Consider the following 20,751-nt stretch of genomic DNA (forward strand, 5'->3'; position numbering starts at 1 on the left):
AGTCCTTTATTAATGATATCTCTGTCACGGCCATTACAACTTTCTATATGATTATATGAATTTTGTGTGCTGGATGAAATAAAGTTCTTTTCCTTCTTCTGAGTCTTCTGACGAACCACCACATTGGGTGCCTCTGGCAGATTTTCCTGAAAGACAGACCACCCTGAAAACTTAGGCCAAGGTAGGAAATAATGGAGGAGTCCTAGTTTTAAAGTAACCACAGTTAGATGGCCAGACCTTCTCCGCAATTTGTTTCCAAACAGGATTTTTCTTATGCTCAGCTAAAATTTGAAATTGAGCGTTCTATAGCCAAGTCAGAAAACTAAGGCCATAATAATAGTCAGCGAAAGATGACTGCTACGGACTCAACCGTTGGCTAAGAATGCAGATAAACGAGAACAGAACTAAGGAAAAAAATCAGCTCACATGACACCCAGAATCTCTAGCTTTGTGGTAAGGTTACATGAATAGAATCTTGGAAGTCTGAAATTATATCTCTCCCCCTCACCTTTATAGATATTAGGGGGGGTCCCTTCTGAGAGGTTAAACACAGTCACTTTCCTGCAGTAGAATCAGCTGATCTGCTGCCTGGCCAGCCGCTTTTTGTCCTCTCTCCCAAGGCACATCCTCACTTACCATTACAAACTCAAAAGGCTGAGACACCTTAGGTATCGTACAAAATTTACATAACAGGCACCAAGACCATAAGCTAGTTTTACAGAGAAGTCTGTATTCAGCTCATCTCTCCAGGAAAGAGGTATATAACAGTATATATTTCGCGATAGAGATTTTGTTCTGCTGCAGCAGGTAGAATTCCAGAGTTTCTTCCCAGACTTAAGTCAAAGGCGGTGGATTCCAATGGCTCTTGAGTTGTGTTAATTTAATGTGGTTTCTAGGAACGATGGAAGAAGCGGCGTCAGAACACAATTTACTGTTGCCTCATCCTTCCCCTCTGGGGACCAGTTGACCCAACCCAAATATCCTATGTCATTGGGCAGGGGTCTTTAAACTTGCCCTTTTATGACTTGTGGGCTTCTGGGAGTTGAGGTCCACAAGTCATAAAAGGGCCAAGTTTGAAGACCCCCATCATTGGGTGTGGACAGCCTTTGACCCAGGTCTAACTTCATGGCAATGTACTGAAAGCAGGCTGAGCTGAAGACATGCTGACTCTATTCAACCACCAAAAAAATGGTTGCAGGGACATTTTTTCCCGACTGAGGTGACTCCCACTCATTGGCTGAGGTTCAAGACACACCTAGGATTGGCTGTATCTCAACAATCCAGTTCTGATGGTAGGAAAATGCCAGCCTCTTTCTCCTTGTCAGGAATAGCAATATTGCAACTACTCCAGCATGGCCTACAACTTTTCCCCCCAGAAAGGCTGTGGAGTAGGGGTCTTCAAACTTGGCTCTTTTATCAGCTGTGGACTTCAACTCCCAGAATTCTTCAGCCAGCATATGCTGGCTGAGGAGTTCTGGGAGTTGAAGTCCACAAGTCATAAAAGGGCCAAGTTTGAAAACCCTGTTGTGGAGGGTCCACCTCTCTGCATGGCAGCCCCTCAGACTGATTGTATTTGACAAGGACGGTAATTTTCCATAATCAACGGAAGAGAAAAGAGCAAACATCAGTTGTGGGAAAATTGGGAGCCCCCGTTTGAAACTAGATATGGTTTTATTTCGAGAAATTGGAAAGAGAGGGACTGTTAAAAAAATACTTCCCCTTAGTAAAACAAGGTGGTAGGGTTCAATAAGGTTAATTTTTTTTAAACAACCCCCCCCCCCCGCAAAGAAAGAGCAATGTGATTCAGAGAAACCTCAGACACAAAAAAAGATATTTTGGGATATTCGTTTCCACAAACAACCTTTATCAACACAGAGATTAATCACGTTATTTATCTCCACTGATGTTTTTTTTAAAAAAGAATACACGACAACATTCTTTGCTCAAGTTTTGTCCTGATTCTTCCATCTTTGGAAGTTTGGTCTACAAGGCATTCCTGAAAGGACCAATGTGGCCTACAGCCCTCCGCCACCCCTACCCAAAGCTGTGCAATCTTGGCTTACAACTGTGGCTAAGGATTAACACTGACCTCTAAGGAGATTCAGCCCTTTGACTAGCTACTTTTGTATGACGTTCCCTGATTTTTTGTGCTTCTCCTCTTCATCCGCTCTCCTTTCCTTCTCGTCCTGTGGATGAAGGGGAGACTTGTGAAAGGGTAAAGAACAAAGATTCTCCTTCAGATCAAAAGCTGGTCTCCATTTCCAAATTCTTACAAAATTCTGTTCTAACCCTGAAGAATAGATATTGGAGGTTGTGCAGGAACTGGGTATGTCTAATCTAGTGAAAAGAAGGACTAGGGGTAACATGATAGCAGTGGTCCAATATTTGAGGGGCTGCCACAAAGAAGAGGAAGGTCAACCTATTCTCCAAAGCACCAGAAGGCAAGACGAGAAACAACGGATGGAAACTAGTCAAGGAGAGAAGCAACTTAGAACTAAGGAGAAATTTCTTGACAGTCAGAACAGTTAACCAGTGGAATGGCTTGCCTTCAAAGGTCGTGGATGCTCCATCATCACTGGAGGTTTTAAGAAGAGACTGGACAACCACTTGTCTGGATTGGTAGAGGGTTCTCCTGCTTGAGCAGGGGTTGAACTAGAAGACCTCCAAGGTCCCTTCCAATTCTATTATTCTGTTATTCTGCTGCGGTGATGGACACTGTCCCATCCTAATGCTGGAGGAAGGTTCAGCTCCCTGTTTGGTTGACTTCAATGTGAAACGATGCTTCACCTAAAGAAGCAAACCATCTTGGATGGTTCTACACCTGGGTACCACCACTGGAGTCACCTAGAAGTTTTATCTGGCCTTCCCTCCTGGTCTGTTTCTGTTGTTTGTGTCCATTGCTCACCGGAAAAACATCATGAATTATGAACGAGGACGGCGATCGGTCAAACCCAAGGTCGTTTTCAAGCTGACGAGTGTTGTAATTCTGCTTGTCTCGCCCCCAGCTCTTGGCAGAGTCCGCCAGCTGTACCAAAGAAGAGAAATGCTTACAGGCACAGAGCCTCAATTATGACATACAGCAGATGTGTAAGGACCCACCCCACTTTGCATCTTAAGAAGACAGAACTCTTGGAATCTTTTTTCCAACAGGCATCCTTTATTACGAGAAAATGGTTGCAGGAGTTCTAGACAGGACTTGGGGTCCAAGCCCTCCCATTCAAGGTTTTAAGGGGTTCCCCAGTAGCCCCACCCAATCACCCCCTTCTTCCAGCGACAGTCTCAGGCATTACGCTCCCACCCCCTTTTCCTTACTGCCGGCTGGAGGGAGACTTCAGAGAAAACTACATGAAGGCCATAAAGCCCCTTTGTTCACCCCCTTCCCTTCATCTAATGACAGAATCCAGAGAAGGCAGGAATGGGGTTCTCCATAGTTGATAACTAGAAATGAAATATAATTGGATTCTGACAAGATGCTTTAGCATTTGATGGTTGACCACCAGAACTAGGTTAAGGAGCTGGACAAGGAATTGAAAGATGATGAGATCTAGCCTTCCCTCATCTCTTCACAGCACAACCCACCTCACAAAATTGTTCTCAGGGGTAGGGGAAATAGGAGGAATAGAATTATGAACATTGCTGGCAAGCTGTCCAAAGGCAGGATATAAACCTAATTAACAAATAAGCTATCATCAGCATTGGCCAAGTGGCCAAACTTAGAAGAATTCATTTTTGTTTTAAAAACCACATTTTTTGAATTTACCTCTGAGCTTTGCCAGGCAGAATTTAGCTATGAACCATAAAATGAAGACACTAAGAGTTAGTACCAGTTATACCTCAATGCTCTGTTTCAGTACTTCTCCATGTCAGCAATTTTAACACGGGTGGACTTCAACTCCCAGAATTCTCTAGTCAGCAAAGGCTTCTAGGAATTGAAGTCCCCGCAATCCTAAAGTTGCTGATGTTGAGAAACACTGCTCTGTCTGAACACAGATGAAGAGGGGTTGGATTTCATTCTGGATGCCAAGGAACATCTGGGGAGGGATCATCCCAAAACTTCGTGCCAGCGAGATGACCATTACCTGGTGCTCCAAGGCAAGGATGCGTGCCTCAGCCTTCTCCAGCTTTGAAATCAACGAGAGCTTTTCTGAGCTGGATGAAAATGTGTCCTGGGGGAAACATTAATAAGGGTTTGTTGTTCACAGATGGAGGAGAAAGTCAAGAAATACAAATAAAGACTCGTGTGGTTTGGGGTTACAAAGGGCCCATCTTGTAAGGACCCACCCCACTTTGCATCTTGAGAAGACAGAACTCTTGGAATAATTCTTCCATCAGGCATCCTTTATTACGAGAAAATGGTTGCAGGCGTTCTAGACAGGACTTGGGGTCCAAGCCCTCCCATTCAAGGTTTTAAGGGGTTCCCCAGTAGCCCCACCCAATCACCCCCTTCTTCCAGCGCCAGTCTCAGGCATTACACTCCCACCCCCTTTTCCTTACTGCCAACTGGAGGGAGACTTCAGAGAGGAGTACATGAAAGGTAATAGCCCCATTGTTATGGTTAGTCCTTTTGGTGATACCCACATTCAGTTGCTTTGAAGTGTACTGAAGGAAGTGAGGGCCATAAAGCCCCTTTATTCACCCCCTTCCCTTCATCGTATGGCAGAATCCAGGGAAGGCAGAAATGGGGTTTTCTATAGTTGATAACTAGAGATGAAATATAATTGGATTCTGACACATCTATTCGGTTAAAGCAGTGTTTCTCAACCTTGACAATTTTAAGGCATGTGGACTTCAACTCCCAGAATTCCACAGCCAGCCATGCTGGCTGTGGAATTCTGGGAGTTGAAGTCCACATGCCTTAAAATTGTCAAGGTTGAGAAACACTGGGTTAAAGGAATCAGCTGGTGGGAAAAGTCTCCACTGGAGACCAGAAGTTGTGGGTGCTCCAACACTGGAGGGTTTTAAGAAAAGATTGGACAACAATTTGTCTGGAATGGTAGAGGGTCTCCTGCTTGACGGAGGAAGTTGGGCTAGATGACCTCAAGGTCCCTTCCAGGCTTGTTCTGTTATTCTGATTGACTGCCTTTTGGCTCAGACCCATCAGGGGCACCATCAAATGAAGACAGGCAGTTGACACATGGGACATTAGGGACATAGATAATTAGAAGGTTAGACAGACCTACATGTAGACAGACAGAAGTGGGAGAGGGAAGAAATAGAAGATACTTGTCGAGTGATACATAGAGATGACACAGCAGATAAAGAGAAGGAAGGAAGGAAGGAAGGAAGGAAGGAAGGAAGGAAGGAAGGAAGGAAGGAAGGAAGGAAGGAAGGGATGGATTAATGGAAGGAAGGAGGGATGGAGGGATGGAGAGATGGATATACATATAAATAGGTAAGTAAAGAGAAGAGAGGAAAGGAGAGGAAAGTGAGAAAGGGTTATTGAGTCTTACTGGTAATGCTTGCTGCTGCAATATGATGGGTGAACGAAAAGAAGTTTTCCCCAGTTCATCCCGTAGCCTCATGTTCTCCATCAATAGGGTGGAGTAGACATCTTTGGTCCAATTGTCACCTGAGGACAGGTCAGGTATGGGATGATCAACAACAACAACAACAACAACAAATAAAAAGACAGAGAGAAGGAAAGAGCTTCGTAAGTACGAAGAATCTCTTCTCTACTTGGGAGCAGAAATGGGTGACTCAACCATCTCGTTCAGGATGGCAGCCAAATCTCCTGGAAAGGAATAACAGAAGATCTGCTATACTTGTGGCTTACTTACCAGCCGTTTTGGATAACTCCCCGAACGAGGCTTCTTTGATCTGTTCCTTCACCTTCCCTTCCAGCATCCTCTCCATCTTCTCGATGACCTTTTGTGGAAACAGATGAGCATGACTGTCCAGGGAAAGGCCCCTTAAGGAACCCCCCCCCCTTTGAAGGTACCAGAGAGTAGCCCTACACCTTTTCCTGCTGCTTGACGGCATCCTCAAGCGTTTGCATCCTGGCGATCTTGGCTTGATATTTTCGAAGCACCATCTGCTGTTGTTGGTGAGCTTTCTGCAACATCACCAGGTCTTTTTCTCGGTCGTTTTTCTGCGGGAAGAAAAAATAAAGCGAGAGGAGAGAAATTCTTCAGTCTAAGGTGGGAGTGTGTTTGGGGATTATGTGTGTGGGACCTGGCCTTTGGGTGTCACATAAATTTCGTTGTACGTGTCTACTGTGTATACACATACAATGACAATAAAGTTTATTATTATTATTATGATTATTAACCAATTCAGCAGCCTAGATTGGGGACAAAAATCATCAATAAATGAAGACTTCGTCGTCCTGTCAAGCAGTCAAGAAGGCCAGACCAATAAAAGATGCAGCAAAAGGGAATTCCAGGAACACTTTACCCGAATCAATTCGTTTTGCAGTCTCTGTATCCGATCCTTCATCCTGGCCATCTCCCGAGCCCCAGAAGATAATTTTTGCTTGAGGACCACTGAGAACAACAACAACAACAACAACAAAAGGCAAAAACTCCAATGAAGGTAGTCAAAATTCTTCTCCCAACCCATTGATGGAAGTGATGGGATGACATGTGGCAATCTTGCCATTTAGCTATCCAACATTAACTTTTGCAGGGAGGCCTCCATGGCCTGGATGGATGTGAGACACATTTTCAAAGAAAATGAAGATTTCTGGGTTGCTCTCGTTCCTTTCCTTTTAAGTAGGCCCTCCCACCCCCATTTTCTGAATGGGCAGAAAAAGAAGAGACAATTCTCTTACATATTCTGTCGACTATTTCTGCCTTGGTCATAACATCCAGATCAATGTCCTGGAGAAGAGCGCGGCCAATATCTTCATGCAAGGCAAGGTTGCGTCTCAACGCACTGTTTTCCCTCTCCAGTGTGGAAATATGTTGGCGCAAAGACATAATGTCATCCGCCATTTTTTTCATGGCTACGCGGTAATTGTCTATTTCCTAAGGAAGGCAGGCAGGCAGGCAGGCAGGAAGGAAGGAAGGAAGGAAGGGAAGATAAGGGAGGAAGGAAAGAAGGAAGGAAGGAGAGAGAAAAAATGGGAAGGAGGAAGGACAGAAGGAAGGAAGGAGAGAGAAGAAGGAAGGAAGGAAAATGGAGAGAGAGAGGAAGGAAAGAAGGAAAGAAGAAAAGGAAAGAAGGAAGAAAGGAAAAAAGGAAGGGAGAAAAAATGGGAGGGAGGGAGGGAAGAAGGGGAGAAGGACGGAAGGAAAGAAGAAGGAAGATGGAGAGAAAGGAAGGAAAGAAGGAAAGAAGAAAGGAAGGAAGGAAGGAAGGAAGGAAGGAAGGAAGGAAGGAAGGAGAGAGAGAAAAAATGGGAGGGAGGAAGGAAAGGAGAGAAGAAGGAAGGAAGGAAGATGGAGAAAGGGAGGAAGGAAGAAAATAAAGAAGGAAGGGACAAATTAACAGCATGAACAAAAGGGAAAAAAGTGCCATCTAATTAATTATCGATAGCAATATGAAATTAATTTAATCCTTAAATTTGTGATTAAATGCAGAGTAGATAGCATAGTGTTCCCTCCATGCTAAGAGCATAAACATGCAAACTCTGCTTCTGAGCGCAGATTCATTTCTCACTGGAAATTCACGGTTGCACGAAATTATTCTGCAATGGAGTTTTTCTGGCGGAGGTTTTTTGGGGAAGGAGGCAGCACATGAAAAGAACCCTGAGAAAGTTCAGTTTACTGCGGTGGCTGAACGAAAGCCTCTAAAAATGGCCTTGAGCCGAACATAAAGTCAACCAACATCCTTTTTGGCTGATGCTACACAGCCTTGTAGAAGAACAGCTGTGAGGCCATGGAGACCTCTCCCTGGACCAGGCTGGTGACCTTCTCCAATCTCGACCTTGCCTGAGTCTTCAACAGGAGGTCAAGAGATAAGGCTGGTTTATTTGTTTAAAGACCAAGGAGACGGATTTCATGGAATGTATAGGAGGGATGCCTCCTTTCCTGCTCTTTCGGACACAGGGTGAGCGGAGGGAGATGGTTGGGTTCAGTGTCACCCCAGTCAAGCTGGGACAAGGCCTGAGCATCCCAGCAATCTTCCTGGGTGTCTTCCAGAGAGAAACTGACGCATGTACAGAATGTTGTTGAGGTTGGCACAGCCTTGTCTCTGACTAGCTGTCAAGAGATATATTTCATGGATCTACCCTTTTTTTTTTTTTCTTCATTTTTGGGTCCAGGACCATGTGGCTCTGCTGAACAGTGACCATCAGCTGGGAAGATGGGAAACAGACAAGGACAGCCCAATGTTTGCAAGGCTTGGGGAAGGTTAAGCAGCTTGACGGGTGCCTCAACTAGTGGATTTTGCAATGGCTCAAATACAGAAGCTATTGATGGCAAGAGACACAAAATTCCTTTCACCCCAGAGGAGAAAATTAGAGTCAAATGAAGCATGTGGTTTTCTGTGCAATTTGCTATTGAAATACTCCTTATGGGACAATGGTTTGAAGACGTTCTTTCATACCCTTCTTTTCAGTCTGAGTAAAGAACGCAGAGTTCTGTCTTATGTCTAAGGACTGTATATTTATCCATGTTTTCTGGCTGCAGTATTATTATTCTCATCTTCTCTATGACCCCCTCTTATTGGTATCATTATTATGATTATTATTATTCTATTGTTTTGCATGTACACCGAGAGCTTCTGCACCCAAGACAAATTCCTTGTGTATCTAATCACACTTGGCCAAATAAAGCATTCTCTTCTCTTTCCTATTCTACTCCTTCTCTTCTCTTCTCTTCTCTTCTCTTCTCTTCTTCTATTCTATTCTATTCTATTCTACTACTCTACTCTTTCTACAATCTGTTCTCTTCTTTTCTCTTCTCTATTCTTTCTTTTCTTTTCTTTTCTTCTCTTTTCTTATTCTATTCTATTCTACAATCTGTTCTCTATTCCTTCTCTTTTCTTCTCTTCTTTTCTCTTCTCAGCTTTGATTTCACAGTTGTGGACATCATCTTGATGTTTTGAGCACATTTTGTGGACAACCATGACAATAAACAAAGCGGATCATATCTACTCCAGCCAAGAGTGGTTCGGTTGAATTCTTCTCTTCTCTTTTGGCTTTTCCACTCTCTTTTTCTCACTTTCCTTCACAGCCTTTCTACTTAACTGAGTCAAACTTGCTTTTCAGTGCTTTGAGATCTTGTGTGTGTGTGTGTGTGTGTGTGTGTGTGCACTCCAACACTGGAGGTTTTCAAGAAGAGACTGGACAACCATTGATCTGAAATGGTATAGCACCACGGTGGCGAACCCATGGCATGCGTGCCACAGGTGGCACACAGAGCCCTCTTTGTGGGCACGCGTGCTGTCGCCCCAGTTCTAGGCCTTCAGCTGGGTTTTATAAAACCTTTTTGCTTTAGGCTTCCGCCACTGTATGCAAAAAAAAAAAAAAGGTTCAATCAATCAATTTCAATTTCTCGCAGAAAAAAAAAGAACTCATGAAGTTGAAAATTGATTGATTGAACGTTTTAGTCCCACCCAGTCTTCCGTAACCACTGCAGCCATGCCCACCCAATGGGCCACGCCCACCCAATGGGCCACGCTCACCCAGCACCCAAATGATACATAAGTGGGTTTTGAGTTGCAGTTTGGGCACTCGGTCTCTAAAAGTTTTGCCATCACTGGTACAGGATTTCCTACTTGAGCAGGGGGTTGGGCTAGATGACCTCCAAGGTCCCTTCCAACTCTGTTATTCTGGGGTTTTTTTTTAACCAATCTGCTGGATCCCTTCTGCTAAATTACTTCCTTGCTGCAGAGGGCAGCATTTTATATCTTATTCCAGTTTTTTTAAAAAAATCTTTCAAGTGATTCTGTGATAGTTTTACAAATGCCAAGGGCGAGAGACACACAGCAGGATTAGAACCGGGCTATTAATCAGCTCGGCAGTTCCTTCAAGTCTGAGGATTAGTTTTGTCAAGCGTTTTGCTTTTCTCCTCCTCCTTTCTGAAAAGCGTTTTGTAGCTTGCTGGTGGCGGCCATGAAAAAGGGGCAGACTTTTTTTGATGGATTGTAAAATCGAAGGAAGCCCGTTTGTTATGCTGATCAACATCTCAAAAACGGAAAAAAACCAAAACCAAACCAAACCCCAAAGATTAAAAAGGACAGAAGGAAGAGCGAAATGTTGTAATATGTTAAATAATAATGATTGATGAATCATTATTATTATTTCTAATTATATTTGCCTTACCAGATCCTGGATCTCTTCAATGACTGGCCTGAAAAATTGGCAAAAAAAAAATTTAATTTAGTTTCCCCCCCCCCTTGTCTTGATTGTATGTTTATTTTGATCTGTTTCTTTAGCAGCTTGTAAAACAGAAGGGGGGGAAAAAGCTGCATAAAGATCCGTATTTCTGCTAATACATACACATTAATCAGTCAATTAATTGTTGCTGCATTCCCAAGCATACGTTTTTGGCAAGCAATTTTCGACATATATGCATGGTGCGTTGCGCACCTGGTATAGTTTTGTGCAATGTGAAACTGTAAATGCGGTAGAGGCGGTCCTTGGCTTAAGACCACAGGGCAGCCCGAAACTCTTGTTGCTAAGTGGCACGCTTGTTCATTGCATTTTGTCCCATTTTATGACCTTCCTTGTCGTAATTGTTAAGCGAATCACTGCAGTTGTTAAGTTAGCAACACAGTTGTTAAGAATATCTGCTACTGTTCTGCAGAGCCCACGGGCTAAGGCAGGACCTACCTGTTGTCTTTCTCAGGCAGCATCTTAGCTACAGCATCAGATAATGGAAACCTGTTGTTTGGCATCTGTGAAACAAGAAGCAGATGGCCGGTCTCAAAATGTAGAAATTGAGGGAGGGAGGGAGGGAGGAAGGGAGGAAGGGAAGAAGGAAGGGAGGAAGAAAAAATGAGGGAGGGAGGGAGGGAGGGGGAAGGAAGGAAGGAAAATGATGGAGGGAGACAAAGAGAAAGAAAGGAAAAATGAAGGGGAGGAGGGAGGGGGGAGAGGGGGAGAGGAAGGAAGGAAGGAAAAATCAGGGAGAGAGAGAATGAGAAAGAGAAAGAAAAAATGAGGGAGGGAGGAAGGGAGGGAAGGAGGAAGGAAGGAAAAATGAGGCAGAGAGAGAAAGAAAGGAAAAATGAGGGAGGGAGGGAGGGAGGAAGGAAGGAGGGAAAGAAGGAAGGAAGGAAGGAAAAATGAAGGAGGGAGACAAAGAGAAAGAAAGGAAAATGAGGGAGAGGGAGGAGGGAGAGAGGAAGGGAGGAAGGAAGAAAGGAAGGAAGAAAGGAAGGAAGGAAGGAAGGAAGGAAGGGAGGGAGGGGGCAGGGAGAGAATGAGAAAGAGAAAGAAAGGAAAAATGAGGGAGGGAGGAAGGAAGGAAGGAAAGAAGGAAGGAAAAATGAGGGAGGAAGGAAGGAAGGAAGGAAGGAAGGAAGGAAGGAAGGAAGGAAGGAAGGAAGGAAGGAAGGAAAAATGGAGGGAGGGAGGGAGGAAGGGAACGTTTGGTCCCTCAATTGTGTATTTCCCTATCATTCAACAGAATTCTTTGTGTGAACGGGTCTGCCTTCTGCTGCATGGGGGGGGGGGGAATACCTATGTGCCACCTGAGAGCGGAAGAATCCTTAGTTACTCACTGTTGAGGAGAAGGGCCGGTAGTACAATGCCATTTGCAGAAGCTAAGCAGCCCAGATCTGCCTTCACACCAATTTCTGCCCCGCTGAAAAACTACTGAAGCCTTCAGAAGACTTCTTCCAGCTTTCTCCTCCCTTTGCAAGGCTGATTGATCCGGCTTCTGTCCCCGTTGCCAGGTGCCTGTCCTTTCCAAGTGACAACACCCAAGGAAACCACAGGCGCTCCAGAAGAACAAAGCAAACAGGTGCGTTGGCGTTTCCTCAAGCAGAAATGCCCAGGTAAACTTTGACATGGACTTATTCCAGGCAGGGTGGCTTATTATGACAAGGAAGATCTCTCAGTGCTTAAACTTAAAAGAGGGGATCTGCAGTCTGGCGGGCGGTGAGAAGGGAGGGAGAAAGGATCTAACAGGGAGCAGAGTGATCTAGAAGCTTGGATCTGCTTTCGAGGAATCTGCCTTCCTCTCTTCTGCATTCCAGTAATGGCTGGTTGCTATAACAGACAGAGCTTCTCTTAGCAACTAGGCTGTAAGCAAAAGACCACAAAGAGTGACAGGAAAGCAACAGCAGGTGGATGGTTGCCCACCAGGTAGTGACAAGAATACAGGAGACCCATCAGTCACGGAAAACACACTTTGCCCTTAGCCACAGACAGGAGGGAGATCCCAGAGATGAGACTCCTCCCCCCCCCCCAGCGATTCCCTGTTCCACTTGACAGTTTCCATGGCTCCGATTTGGGCAAGTGTCTTAGAAAAAAAAAACAAGCTTGCAAATGAGGCTTTAGGTAAGAGGAAACAAGAGTTCTAGATCAGTGGTTCTCCACCTGTGGGTCGGGACCCCATTTGGGGTCGAACGACCATTTCACGGGGGTCGCCAAACAACGCAGTCCGCCATTTTTTCCCCCCTTTTCCTTAGCTGTGCTACTCCCTTTTTTTCTATTGGCTTTTGAAAGCCAATAGAATAGACTCTCTTGAATACAGTCTAATTCTATTGGCTTTCAAAAGCCAGTAGGAATTGTCCAGGCTGTCTCTGCCCTGCTGAGCCCGCCAAAAGTCCCATTCTGCAAACGGTGCTGCACCAGTTGAGTAGTCCTCAACTTATGACCAGTTGAGTAGTCCTCGACTTACGACCGGTTGGGGGTCGCGGCATTAAAAAGGTTGAGAACCACTGAGTTATAGAGAGAAGAATAGTATCCAAGATATCTTACAGGACGCTTGTGAATCTGATTGGAATCGATGATCTACGAATCTATGAAATAGACCAGGGCAGTGATGGCAAACCTTTTAGAGACCGAGTGCCCAAACTGCAACCCAAAACCCACTTCTTTATCGCAAAGTGCCAGGGCTGTATCAGCACTGTGGTGCCCTTAGGGGGGGTGTGGCCCACTGGGTGGGCATGGCTGCAGAGATCACGGCAGACTGGGTGAGCGTGGCCGGGGCCAGTCCCTTGCCATCTCCGGGGCATCCCTGGGGGGCCAATGCCGTTTGCTCGCTCACTTCCTGCCCTGTCGCTTCCAAACGGGGCAGCGGCACGCGTGCCCACAGAGAGGGCTCTGAGTGCCGCCTCTCGCACGCGTGGCATAGGTTCACCCCACCACTGGACCAGGCAACTTGAAAATAGGTGGACTTCGACTCCCAGAATCCCCCAGCCATCTAGAAAGCTAGATGCTGCGGTTTCTACTCACCTCTGTCAGGTCAAAGTAGGAAGACTTACGATCAGGTTCGATGTAGGAGTCCTTAAAAATGAAAAATAGATTTTCGGTCATTGTTTTCCAAAGAGAGTGTTCAAGAGAAGGAGGGAAGGGGAAGCACATAATGTGTGGCTATTCATAATATTAATAAGGAGAAGACGATGATTAGAAATTGGTCCTGCTTTCCTTTTTTTTTTTTTGCTTGTCCCTTTTTATTGGTTTACAATATAAAATACAAAAATACAAAAGCAAATAAGAGGAAAAACAGGGCAGGGAAAAGGGAAGAGAAAAGTGTAGAAAAGAAGGGAAAAAGAAAGAAAAGGCGTTGACTTCCAACTCCCTTTGGTCCAGTAGAGTAAGATAATAACATCAAATCTCAGCTTTTTATATAATAGTATAAACTAGCCATTTCTAGACAGGGAGGGAGGGAGGGAAAGGGAGGGAAGAGAGGGACGAAGGAAGAAAGGAAGGAAGGAAGGGAAGAGAGGGACAAAGGAAGAAAGGAAAGAAGGAAGGAAGGAAAGAAGGAAAGAAGGAAGGAAGGGAAGAGAGGGGTGAAAGAACAAAGGAAAGAAGGAAGGAAGGAAGGAAAAAAGGAAGGAAGGAAGGAAGGAAGGAAGGAAGGAAGGAAGGAAGGAAGGGAAGAGAGGGACGAAGGAAGGAAGGAAGGAAGGAAGGAAGGAAGGAAGGAAGGAAGGGAAGAGAGGGACGAAGGAAGGAAGGAAGGAAGGAAGGAAGGAAGGAAGGAAGGAAGGAAGGGAAGAGAGGGATGAAGGAAGGAAGGAAGGAAGGAAAGAAGGAAGGAAGGGGAAGGGAAGAGAGGGTGTGAAAGAACAAAGGAAAGAAGGAAGGAAGGAAGGAAAAAAGGAAGGAAGGAAGGAAGGAAGGAAGGAAGGAAGGAAGGAAGGGAAGAGAGGGACGGAAGGAGGAAGGAAGGAAGGAAGGAAGGAAGGAAGAGAGGGACGAAGGAAGGGAAGGAAGGAAGGAAGGAAGGAAGGAAGGAAGGAAAGAGAGGGATGAAGGAAGGAAGGAAGGAAGGAAAGAAGGAAGGAAGGAAGGAAGGGAAGGAGAGGGACGAAGGAAGGAGGAGGGAAGAGAGGGACGAAGGAGAAGGAAGGAAGGAAGGAAGGAAGGAAGGGAAGAGAGGGACAAAGGAAGAAAGGAAAGAAGGAAGGAAGGAAAAAGGAAGGAAGGAAGGAAGGAAGGAAGGAAAGAAGGAAGGAAGGAAGGAAGGGAAGAGAGGGACGAAGGAAGGAAGGAAGGAAGGAAGGAAGGGAAGAGAGGGACGAAGGAAGAAAGGAAGGAAGGAAGGAAGGAAGGAAGGAAGGGAAGAGAGGGACAAAGGAAGAAAGGAAAGAAGGAAGGAAGGAAAGAAGGAAAGAAGGAAGGAAGGGAAGAGAGGGGTGAAAGAACAAAGGAAAGAAGGAAGGAAGGAAGGAAAAAAGGAAGGAAGGAAGGAAGGAAGGAAGGAAGGAAGGAAGGAAGGAAGGGAAGAGAGGGACGAAGGAAGGAAGGAAGGAAGGAAGGAAGGAAGGAAGGAAGGAAGGGAAGAGAGGGACGAAGGAAGGAAGGAAGGAAGGAAGGAAGGAAGGAAGGAAGGAAGGAAGGAAGGAAGGAAGGAAGGAAGGAAGGAAGGAAGGAAGGAAGGAAGGGAAGAGAGGGACGAAGGAAGGAAGGAAGGAAGGAAGGAAGGGAAGAGAGGGACGAAGGAAGAAAGGAAGGAAGGAAGGAAGGAAGGAAGGAAGGGAAGAGAGGGACAAAGGAAGAAAGGAAAGAAGGAAGGAAGGAAAGAAGGAAAGAAGGAAGGAAGGGAAGAGAGGGGTGAAAGAACAAAGGAAAGAAGGAAGGAAGGAAGGAAAAAAGGAAGGAAGGAAGGGAAGAGAGGGACGAAGGAAGGAAGGAAGGAAGGAAGGAAGGAAGGAAGGAAGGGAAGAGAGGGACGAAAGAAGGAAGGAAGGAAGGAAGGAAGGAAGGAAGGAAGGAAGGAAGGAAGGGAAGAGAGGGATGAAGGAAGGAAGGAAGGAAGGAAAGAAGGAAGGAAGGAAGGAAGGAAGGGAAGAGAGGGACGAAGGAAGAAAGGAAGGAAGGAAGGAAGGAAGGGAAGAGAGGGACGAAGGAAGGAAGGAAAGAAGGAAGGAAGGAAGGAAGGGAAGAGAGGGACGAAGGAAGGAAGGAAGGAGAGAGGGGGAGAGGGACAGCGAGGGAGGAATGAAGGAAGGAGGGAAGATAGAAAGCAAGGTTTTATAACCAAAGGAAGATTTATTTCCAGGTGAAATATTATATGGGTGGGCAAAGCTGAGCCGATAGTTAATTACGTCCTACTAAGATGCTCTGAGTATCTCAGTCTAGGAGAGATGAAGACCAGGCTGTTTTATTGGTGGGGAACACACACATCTATATTAGCCATGCAAGCAAGGCTAACAGGTGCAAAATCCAGATCATGTCCTAACCATTTGAAACAGGATTCACATCAAATGCTGGGGTGACATAAAAGGTGACCCCCCCCATTAGTTCACAGGCCAAGCAAAAAAAACCCCAAAACCCGACCCATCCCACATCTGAAGCCACAAGCCATAAAATCCAACTCCATTAGAGGAGAATGGGCAAAGCTGCCAAAAATCGAAGCATACGGCTCCTTGATGGTTATTGCCAAGGATTAAAAAGCTTTATTTTCATAGCCGGCAGTTTATCTTCACTCTGTCTGCAATTGGGTGATTTTTCAAAAGTCCCGTTTCCCCTTTTCCCTTCACACAAGCCTTTCACATGGGATTGAAAAAGGATCTTTCTCCAGCTCAGCTCCCTCTCTCCCTTCTTCCCACCTATCCTATCCTGGTTTGTTGATTTGTTTTGCCGATTGCTTTGGGCTCTTTGCTGTCAGCAGGATGGGTTTTCAACCAGTGGAACTTATTTATTTCCGAGGGGCTTGAAAGAAACATTTGGGAGATCAAAAAACTGTTTTACAGAGTCCCGATAAGGAAACCACGGGGTGCAAATAAAATGTGGAAATACAGAACTTATGTCATTCTACCCCCCCCCTTTGACTCAACCTTCCTATAATGTCATGTTTTCAACCATAGTCTGAAACATAAAACCAGCCAAGTATGTTAGCAAAACATCCAGATTCAGCCATAGTTTCATTCCATATAGCATTAATCTTGTGAACTCTCAAGCTTCCTCCTTCTATTATATGTTCAAGATGGGCAGTATTTAATATTTATTTGCTATGTATATGTAGGGGTGTGGGTATATATATATGTTGTACATAATATGTTTAGGTGTGCGTCGTGTATGTGTTTCACTTTGAGAGCGGGTAACTACATTTCATTTTTGATGTGTGCCGTTGTGCCTACAGTAAAAAAATGACAATAAAGGTTATATCTTATCTTATCTTATCTTATCTTATCTTATCTTATCTTAGTCAGTGTTGTGTCCACACAGCCTGTGTGGTGAGGGGAAGGTTTGTTGGATCATGGAGACTGAGAAATTTACAGGTATATTTATAGGCCTGTAAAATTATACAGGAAGTCTTCACTTTGTAAGTTTGAATGGTCACTAAACCAACTGTTGTAAGTTGAGGACCACTTATATAGGGGTCAGCATCTTCTAAAATTCCCCTAAACACAGTTCTCCTAAGTTTAGCTTCTCCTAAATCAGTGGTTCTCAATCTGTGGGTCAGTACCCCATTTGGGGTTAAATGACCATTTCACAGGGGTCGCCAAACAATGCAGTCCGCCATTTTTTTCCTCCTTTTCCTTAGCTGTGCTACTCCCTTTTATTCTATTGGCTTTTGAAAGCCAATAGAATAGACTCTCTTGAATAGGGTCTAATTCTATTGGCTTTCAAAAACCAATAGGAATTGTCCAGGCTGTCTCTGCCCTGCTGAGCCCGCCAAAAGTCCCATTCTGCAAACGGTGCTGCACCAGTTGAGTAGTCCTCGACTTACGACTGGTTGAGTAGTCCTCGACTTATGACCGGTTGGGAGTCGCGGCATTAAAAAGGTTGAAAACCACTGTCCTAAAGTTTTGCTCATTATGTTTCCCCCAATTTTTGGCTTCTCCACTATCCTGTTGAGGAAGCTTTTGACATTCAGCCAAATTCTCCCCTCATAATCTTAGCCTTCCTCTCCTTGCCATCTTAGGGCATCAGAGAAGAAAGATGGGTCTGTGAGAGGGAAGGCCCAGTGACAGGCTGACCATGATTAGTGCCTTCTCAAATGCTTAGAATCTAAGAATGGCAGGTGGCGATTTGGGTCTTGAAGCAGAGGAGCATAATAAGCAATGCCGAAGCACATCCTGGTACATTAATCCATCTTCCAAGCAAGTGGCCTTCCGTGGTAAATCGGGCCTGTGTAAATCTTATGCTGCCATGGCTTTTAATTACAAGCACCACCTCAAGCTTCTCCTTGGAGACAGGACCGTAATTGCTTGGGAATGAGAGTTGATCATTAGTGTTGACCCGATGGCCTTCCCTGAGCCATTAGGCCAGGACAAATCTATTAAACTTAGAGCAAGGGATGGACCTGGGCTGTGCATCGCATGGGGATATTTAGGAATTAACCTCATGCTGAAGGACACAGTGTTTTAACAAGGGCCAGCAATCATCCCTTAAAACATTTGGCATTTCAGGAGCTTCTTATTTCTGCAGGATATTGCCTGCAAGAACTTAACAGAACAGAATGACAGAGTTGGATGGCACCTTGGAGGTCTTCTAGCAGGGGGTTGGACTAGATGACCTCCAAGGTCCCTTCCAATGTTATCATTATTATTATTATTATTATGGATCATCGCACAGTCAGCCAGATGTTCAGACTGGATTTGGCATTTTGTCTACCTATCGAGTCCTTACCCAGGACCTGGGATAGGCAGATGTGGATGTTTGATGGTATTACAGATATCGTCGCAGGATGGAAGCAGTTCCTAGTAAGGCCGCCTTTCGCAATTGACTAATAGCGAATTTGTCAATGCCAATGGTGTTCAAGTGGTGCTCCAGTTGTTTTGGGATCGCACCCAAGGAGCCTATTACTATTGGTACTACCCTTGCTTGCTTTTGCCACAGTCTTTCTATTTCTATTTGTAGGTCTTTGTATTTTTTTATCTTCTCCAGTTCTTTCTCATCTATTCTGCTGTCTCCAGGCACTGCCACGTCCACTATCCAGACTTTTTTGTCTTTCTTATTGACAATTGTTAAGTCTGGGGTGTTATGTTGCAGGTGCTTGTCTGTTTGAATTCTGAGTCCCAGAGTAGTTTAATTTTATCATTTTCTATGACTTTCTCTATTTTATGATCCCAACAGTTTTTGCTTACAGGCAAATGATATTTTTTGCAGATCTTCCAATGCACCATTGTTGCTACTTTGTCATGCCGCTGCTTGTAATCAGTCTGTGCAATCTTCTTGCAACAGCTTACCAAGTGGTCCACTGTTTCTTCAGCTTCTTTGCATAGGCGGCATTTACTGTCTGTTGCTGTCTTCTCAATTTTGACTTTGTATGCATTTGTCCTTAAGGCCTGGTCTTGTGCAGCCAGAATTAGTCCCTCGGTCTCTTTCTTTAATTTTCCTGCTCTTAGCCATTGCCAGGTTTTATTATTATCTGCTTTCCCAGCTATTTTTTAATGTATTGGCCATGTAGTGCTTTGTCTTCCCATGCCTCTATTCTGTTCTTCATTTGGTCTTTCTTGTAGGCCAGTTTGGTCTCTCCAGTAGTTAGTAAGCCTTCCTGATATACTAATTTCAGTGCATCTTCATCATTGTTCTTCAGATATTCTTCCAAAGCCTTTTTTTCTTCTTCAACCATCTGATGTACTTGTAGCATTCCACGCCCACCTATTTGCCTTGGTAGATAAAGTCTGTCAATGTCACTGCGTGGATGAAGGGCATGACTCATTGTCATTATTGGAACACTATATAAATGTTCTATTTCCCAACTTCTATAAAATTAAAGTGATATATTTTTTTATTCTATGAGATAGAAGATCTGGAGAAGAACTTACGGGTTCAAAATTGGGATTCTTATTAAGAACTTAGTAGCTTTCCCTCCCTTTCCAATATTCAGAGTTTGAGTAGCCCAAATTGCACAATTCGTGGCCAAAGAGGGAAGCCTCATAACATGAAGGAATCCAACATTTGTAAAACTGCAAAATATTTGGAAGAAGGGCTTAAATGGGATAAACTCAAAACTACTTCATGAAGTCAAAGTATGACTAGTAGTCAAGGAATGTTGGCTAAGTCTTGGAGGAGAAAGTTACTAGAAGATTGCAAGCAGTTGCCTCACAGCACACTACTACCACAGGGATAGTCAACCTTGGCTCTTTTATGACTGGTGGACTTCAACTCCCAGAATTCCTGAGCCAGCCTGGCTCAGCTTGGAAACCTCTCCCTTTCCCGTCAGCATAGCTGGCTCAGGAATTCTGGGAGTTGAAGTCCACGAGTCATAAAAGAGCCAAGGTTGCCTATCCCTGCACTACCACATCTGCTGTGGTCCAACTTACTCACAGGATGAAGCTGAATGGCATCTGTGGGAATTTTACTCATAGAGGAATTTGGTGAAATCTCCTTAATTCTAACTAACGACTGAAGCATCCAAAATCAAACACAAATTTCATGGGTTGGATTCCAATCTTGGTCATCAGTGAGAGAAACACAAGGTTTGATGTTTTGAGATTGAACAGCTGCTGGGTCTTGGAAGGGTAAATTTCTTCACATTAAATCAATTTGCCTTCCCTTGTCTGAACATGCCTCCTTTGTGAATTGCCCATCTCATCTGCTTCTCTATTCACCCAGGTAGAAGTCAACTGCAATTAATCGTTCTTTATCTGATTAAACTAGAGGTGAACTCTAGTTATTTACAAACGGTCTTCCAGATAAGCAGTGAAGGGAAAATATATATATTTATACATACATGCTTGGGAATGCCTCCATATATTCTCCCCTCACATTGCTATTCAATTTGAGAGTTAATTGGATTGTAACAAAAAGCATTTAATCTCCCCGGAAGCTGGTTTAATAGAGATGCCCCAGCCCTTCCCGTGACTTGCTTCCCCATTCAAAAGGGGTGATTTTAAGCAGGCCAAGGAGATGGTCATCGCCATCAGAGTGCGCAGTCCCAGCTGCCAAACGCTGATAGGATATTGAGCAAGACAATAAAAGCAGACAAGATTACACACGCAAACCTCTGAACAGACAAGCATTTAACCAGTTTGGGTCAGCCTGTTTTTCAGAGATAAGGAGCAGGCTAGAAAATTGAAATAACGCCATTCCACCATCAGGATTTCCGAGCGTTGCATTCTGCAAGTGGGGCAGCTTTCCAAGGACTTCCCACTCACCATCTTTAATTGAGCATCTTCAAAGATACCAAAGAGAAGCTCAAGAAATGTCCCATCCCTTCCAGAATCACAAAACAGCAGGCCGCCTTTTCAAGCTAAGATGCAAAGAAGAGGTGAAAGGACACAGAGACACAC

The 20,751-nt window shown here is 44.5% G+C and overlaps 1 protein-coding gene and 1 long non-coding RNA gene across 8 annotated transcripts in view; one reads left to right on the plus strand and one right to left on the minus strand.

Annotated features, from left to right (window-relative positions):
* Positions 1-710: 710 nt before the first annotated feature.
* CCDC33 (coiled-coil domain containing 33) overlaps positions 711-20,751 on the minus strand; it is a 100,683-nt gene continuing 80,642 nt past the window's right edge. For 4 of the 7 annotated variants that reach the window (XM_039337557.1, XM_039337556.1, XM_039337561.1 and 1 more), the window contains 11 exons: positions 13,292-13,342; positions 10,718-10,782; positions 10,208-10,235; positions 6,770-6,965; positions 6,394-6,482; positions 5,957-6,088; positions 5,778-5,865; positions 5,451-5,569; positions 4,080-4,166; positions 2,906-3,025; positions 2,577-2,787 (listed from right to left, as the gene is read on the minus strand). In XM_039337557.1, the coding sequence (XP_039193491.1) occupies positions 2,653-2,787; positions 2,906-3,025; positions 4,080-4,166; positions 5,451-5,569; positions 5,778-5,865; positions 5,957-6,088; positions 6,394-6,482; positions 6,770-6,965; positions 10,208-10,235; positions 10,718-10,782; positions 13,292-13,342 (1,110 nt within the window). In that variant the 3' untranslated portion in view covers positions 2,577-2,652. Of the gene's footprint in view, positions 893-2,089; positions 2,187-2,576; positions 2,788-2,905; positions 3,026-4,079; positions 4,167-5,450; positions 5,570-5,777; positions 5,866-5,956; positions 6,089-6,393; positions 6,483-6,769; positions 6,966-10,207; positions 10,236-10,717; positions 10,783-13,291; positions 13,343-20,751 lie in introns of those variants that run through there. The other 3 variants (XM_039337558.1, XM_039337559.1, XM_039337560.1) reach the window with 3 other exon arrangements.
* LOC120305553 overlaps positions 11,658-20,751 on the plus strand; it is a 33,474-nt gene continuing 24,380 nt past the window's right edge. The window contains exon 1 of the long non-coding RNA XR_005556069.1: positions 11,658-11,886. This is a non-coding gene — a long non-coding RNA (uncharacterized LOC120305553). The remainder of the gene's footprint in view (positions 11,887-20,751) is intronic.

Source organism: Crotalus tigris, unplaced genomic scaffold (assembly GCF_016545835.1).
Source record: "Crotalus tigris isolate CLP2741 ecotype Arizona unplaced genomic scaffold, ASM1654583v1 scf7180000017683.1919423, whole genome shotgun sequence".
NCBI lineage: Eukaryota > Metazoa > Chordata > Lepidosauria > Squamata > Viperidae > Crotalus > Crotalus tigris.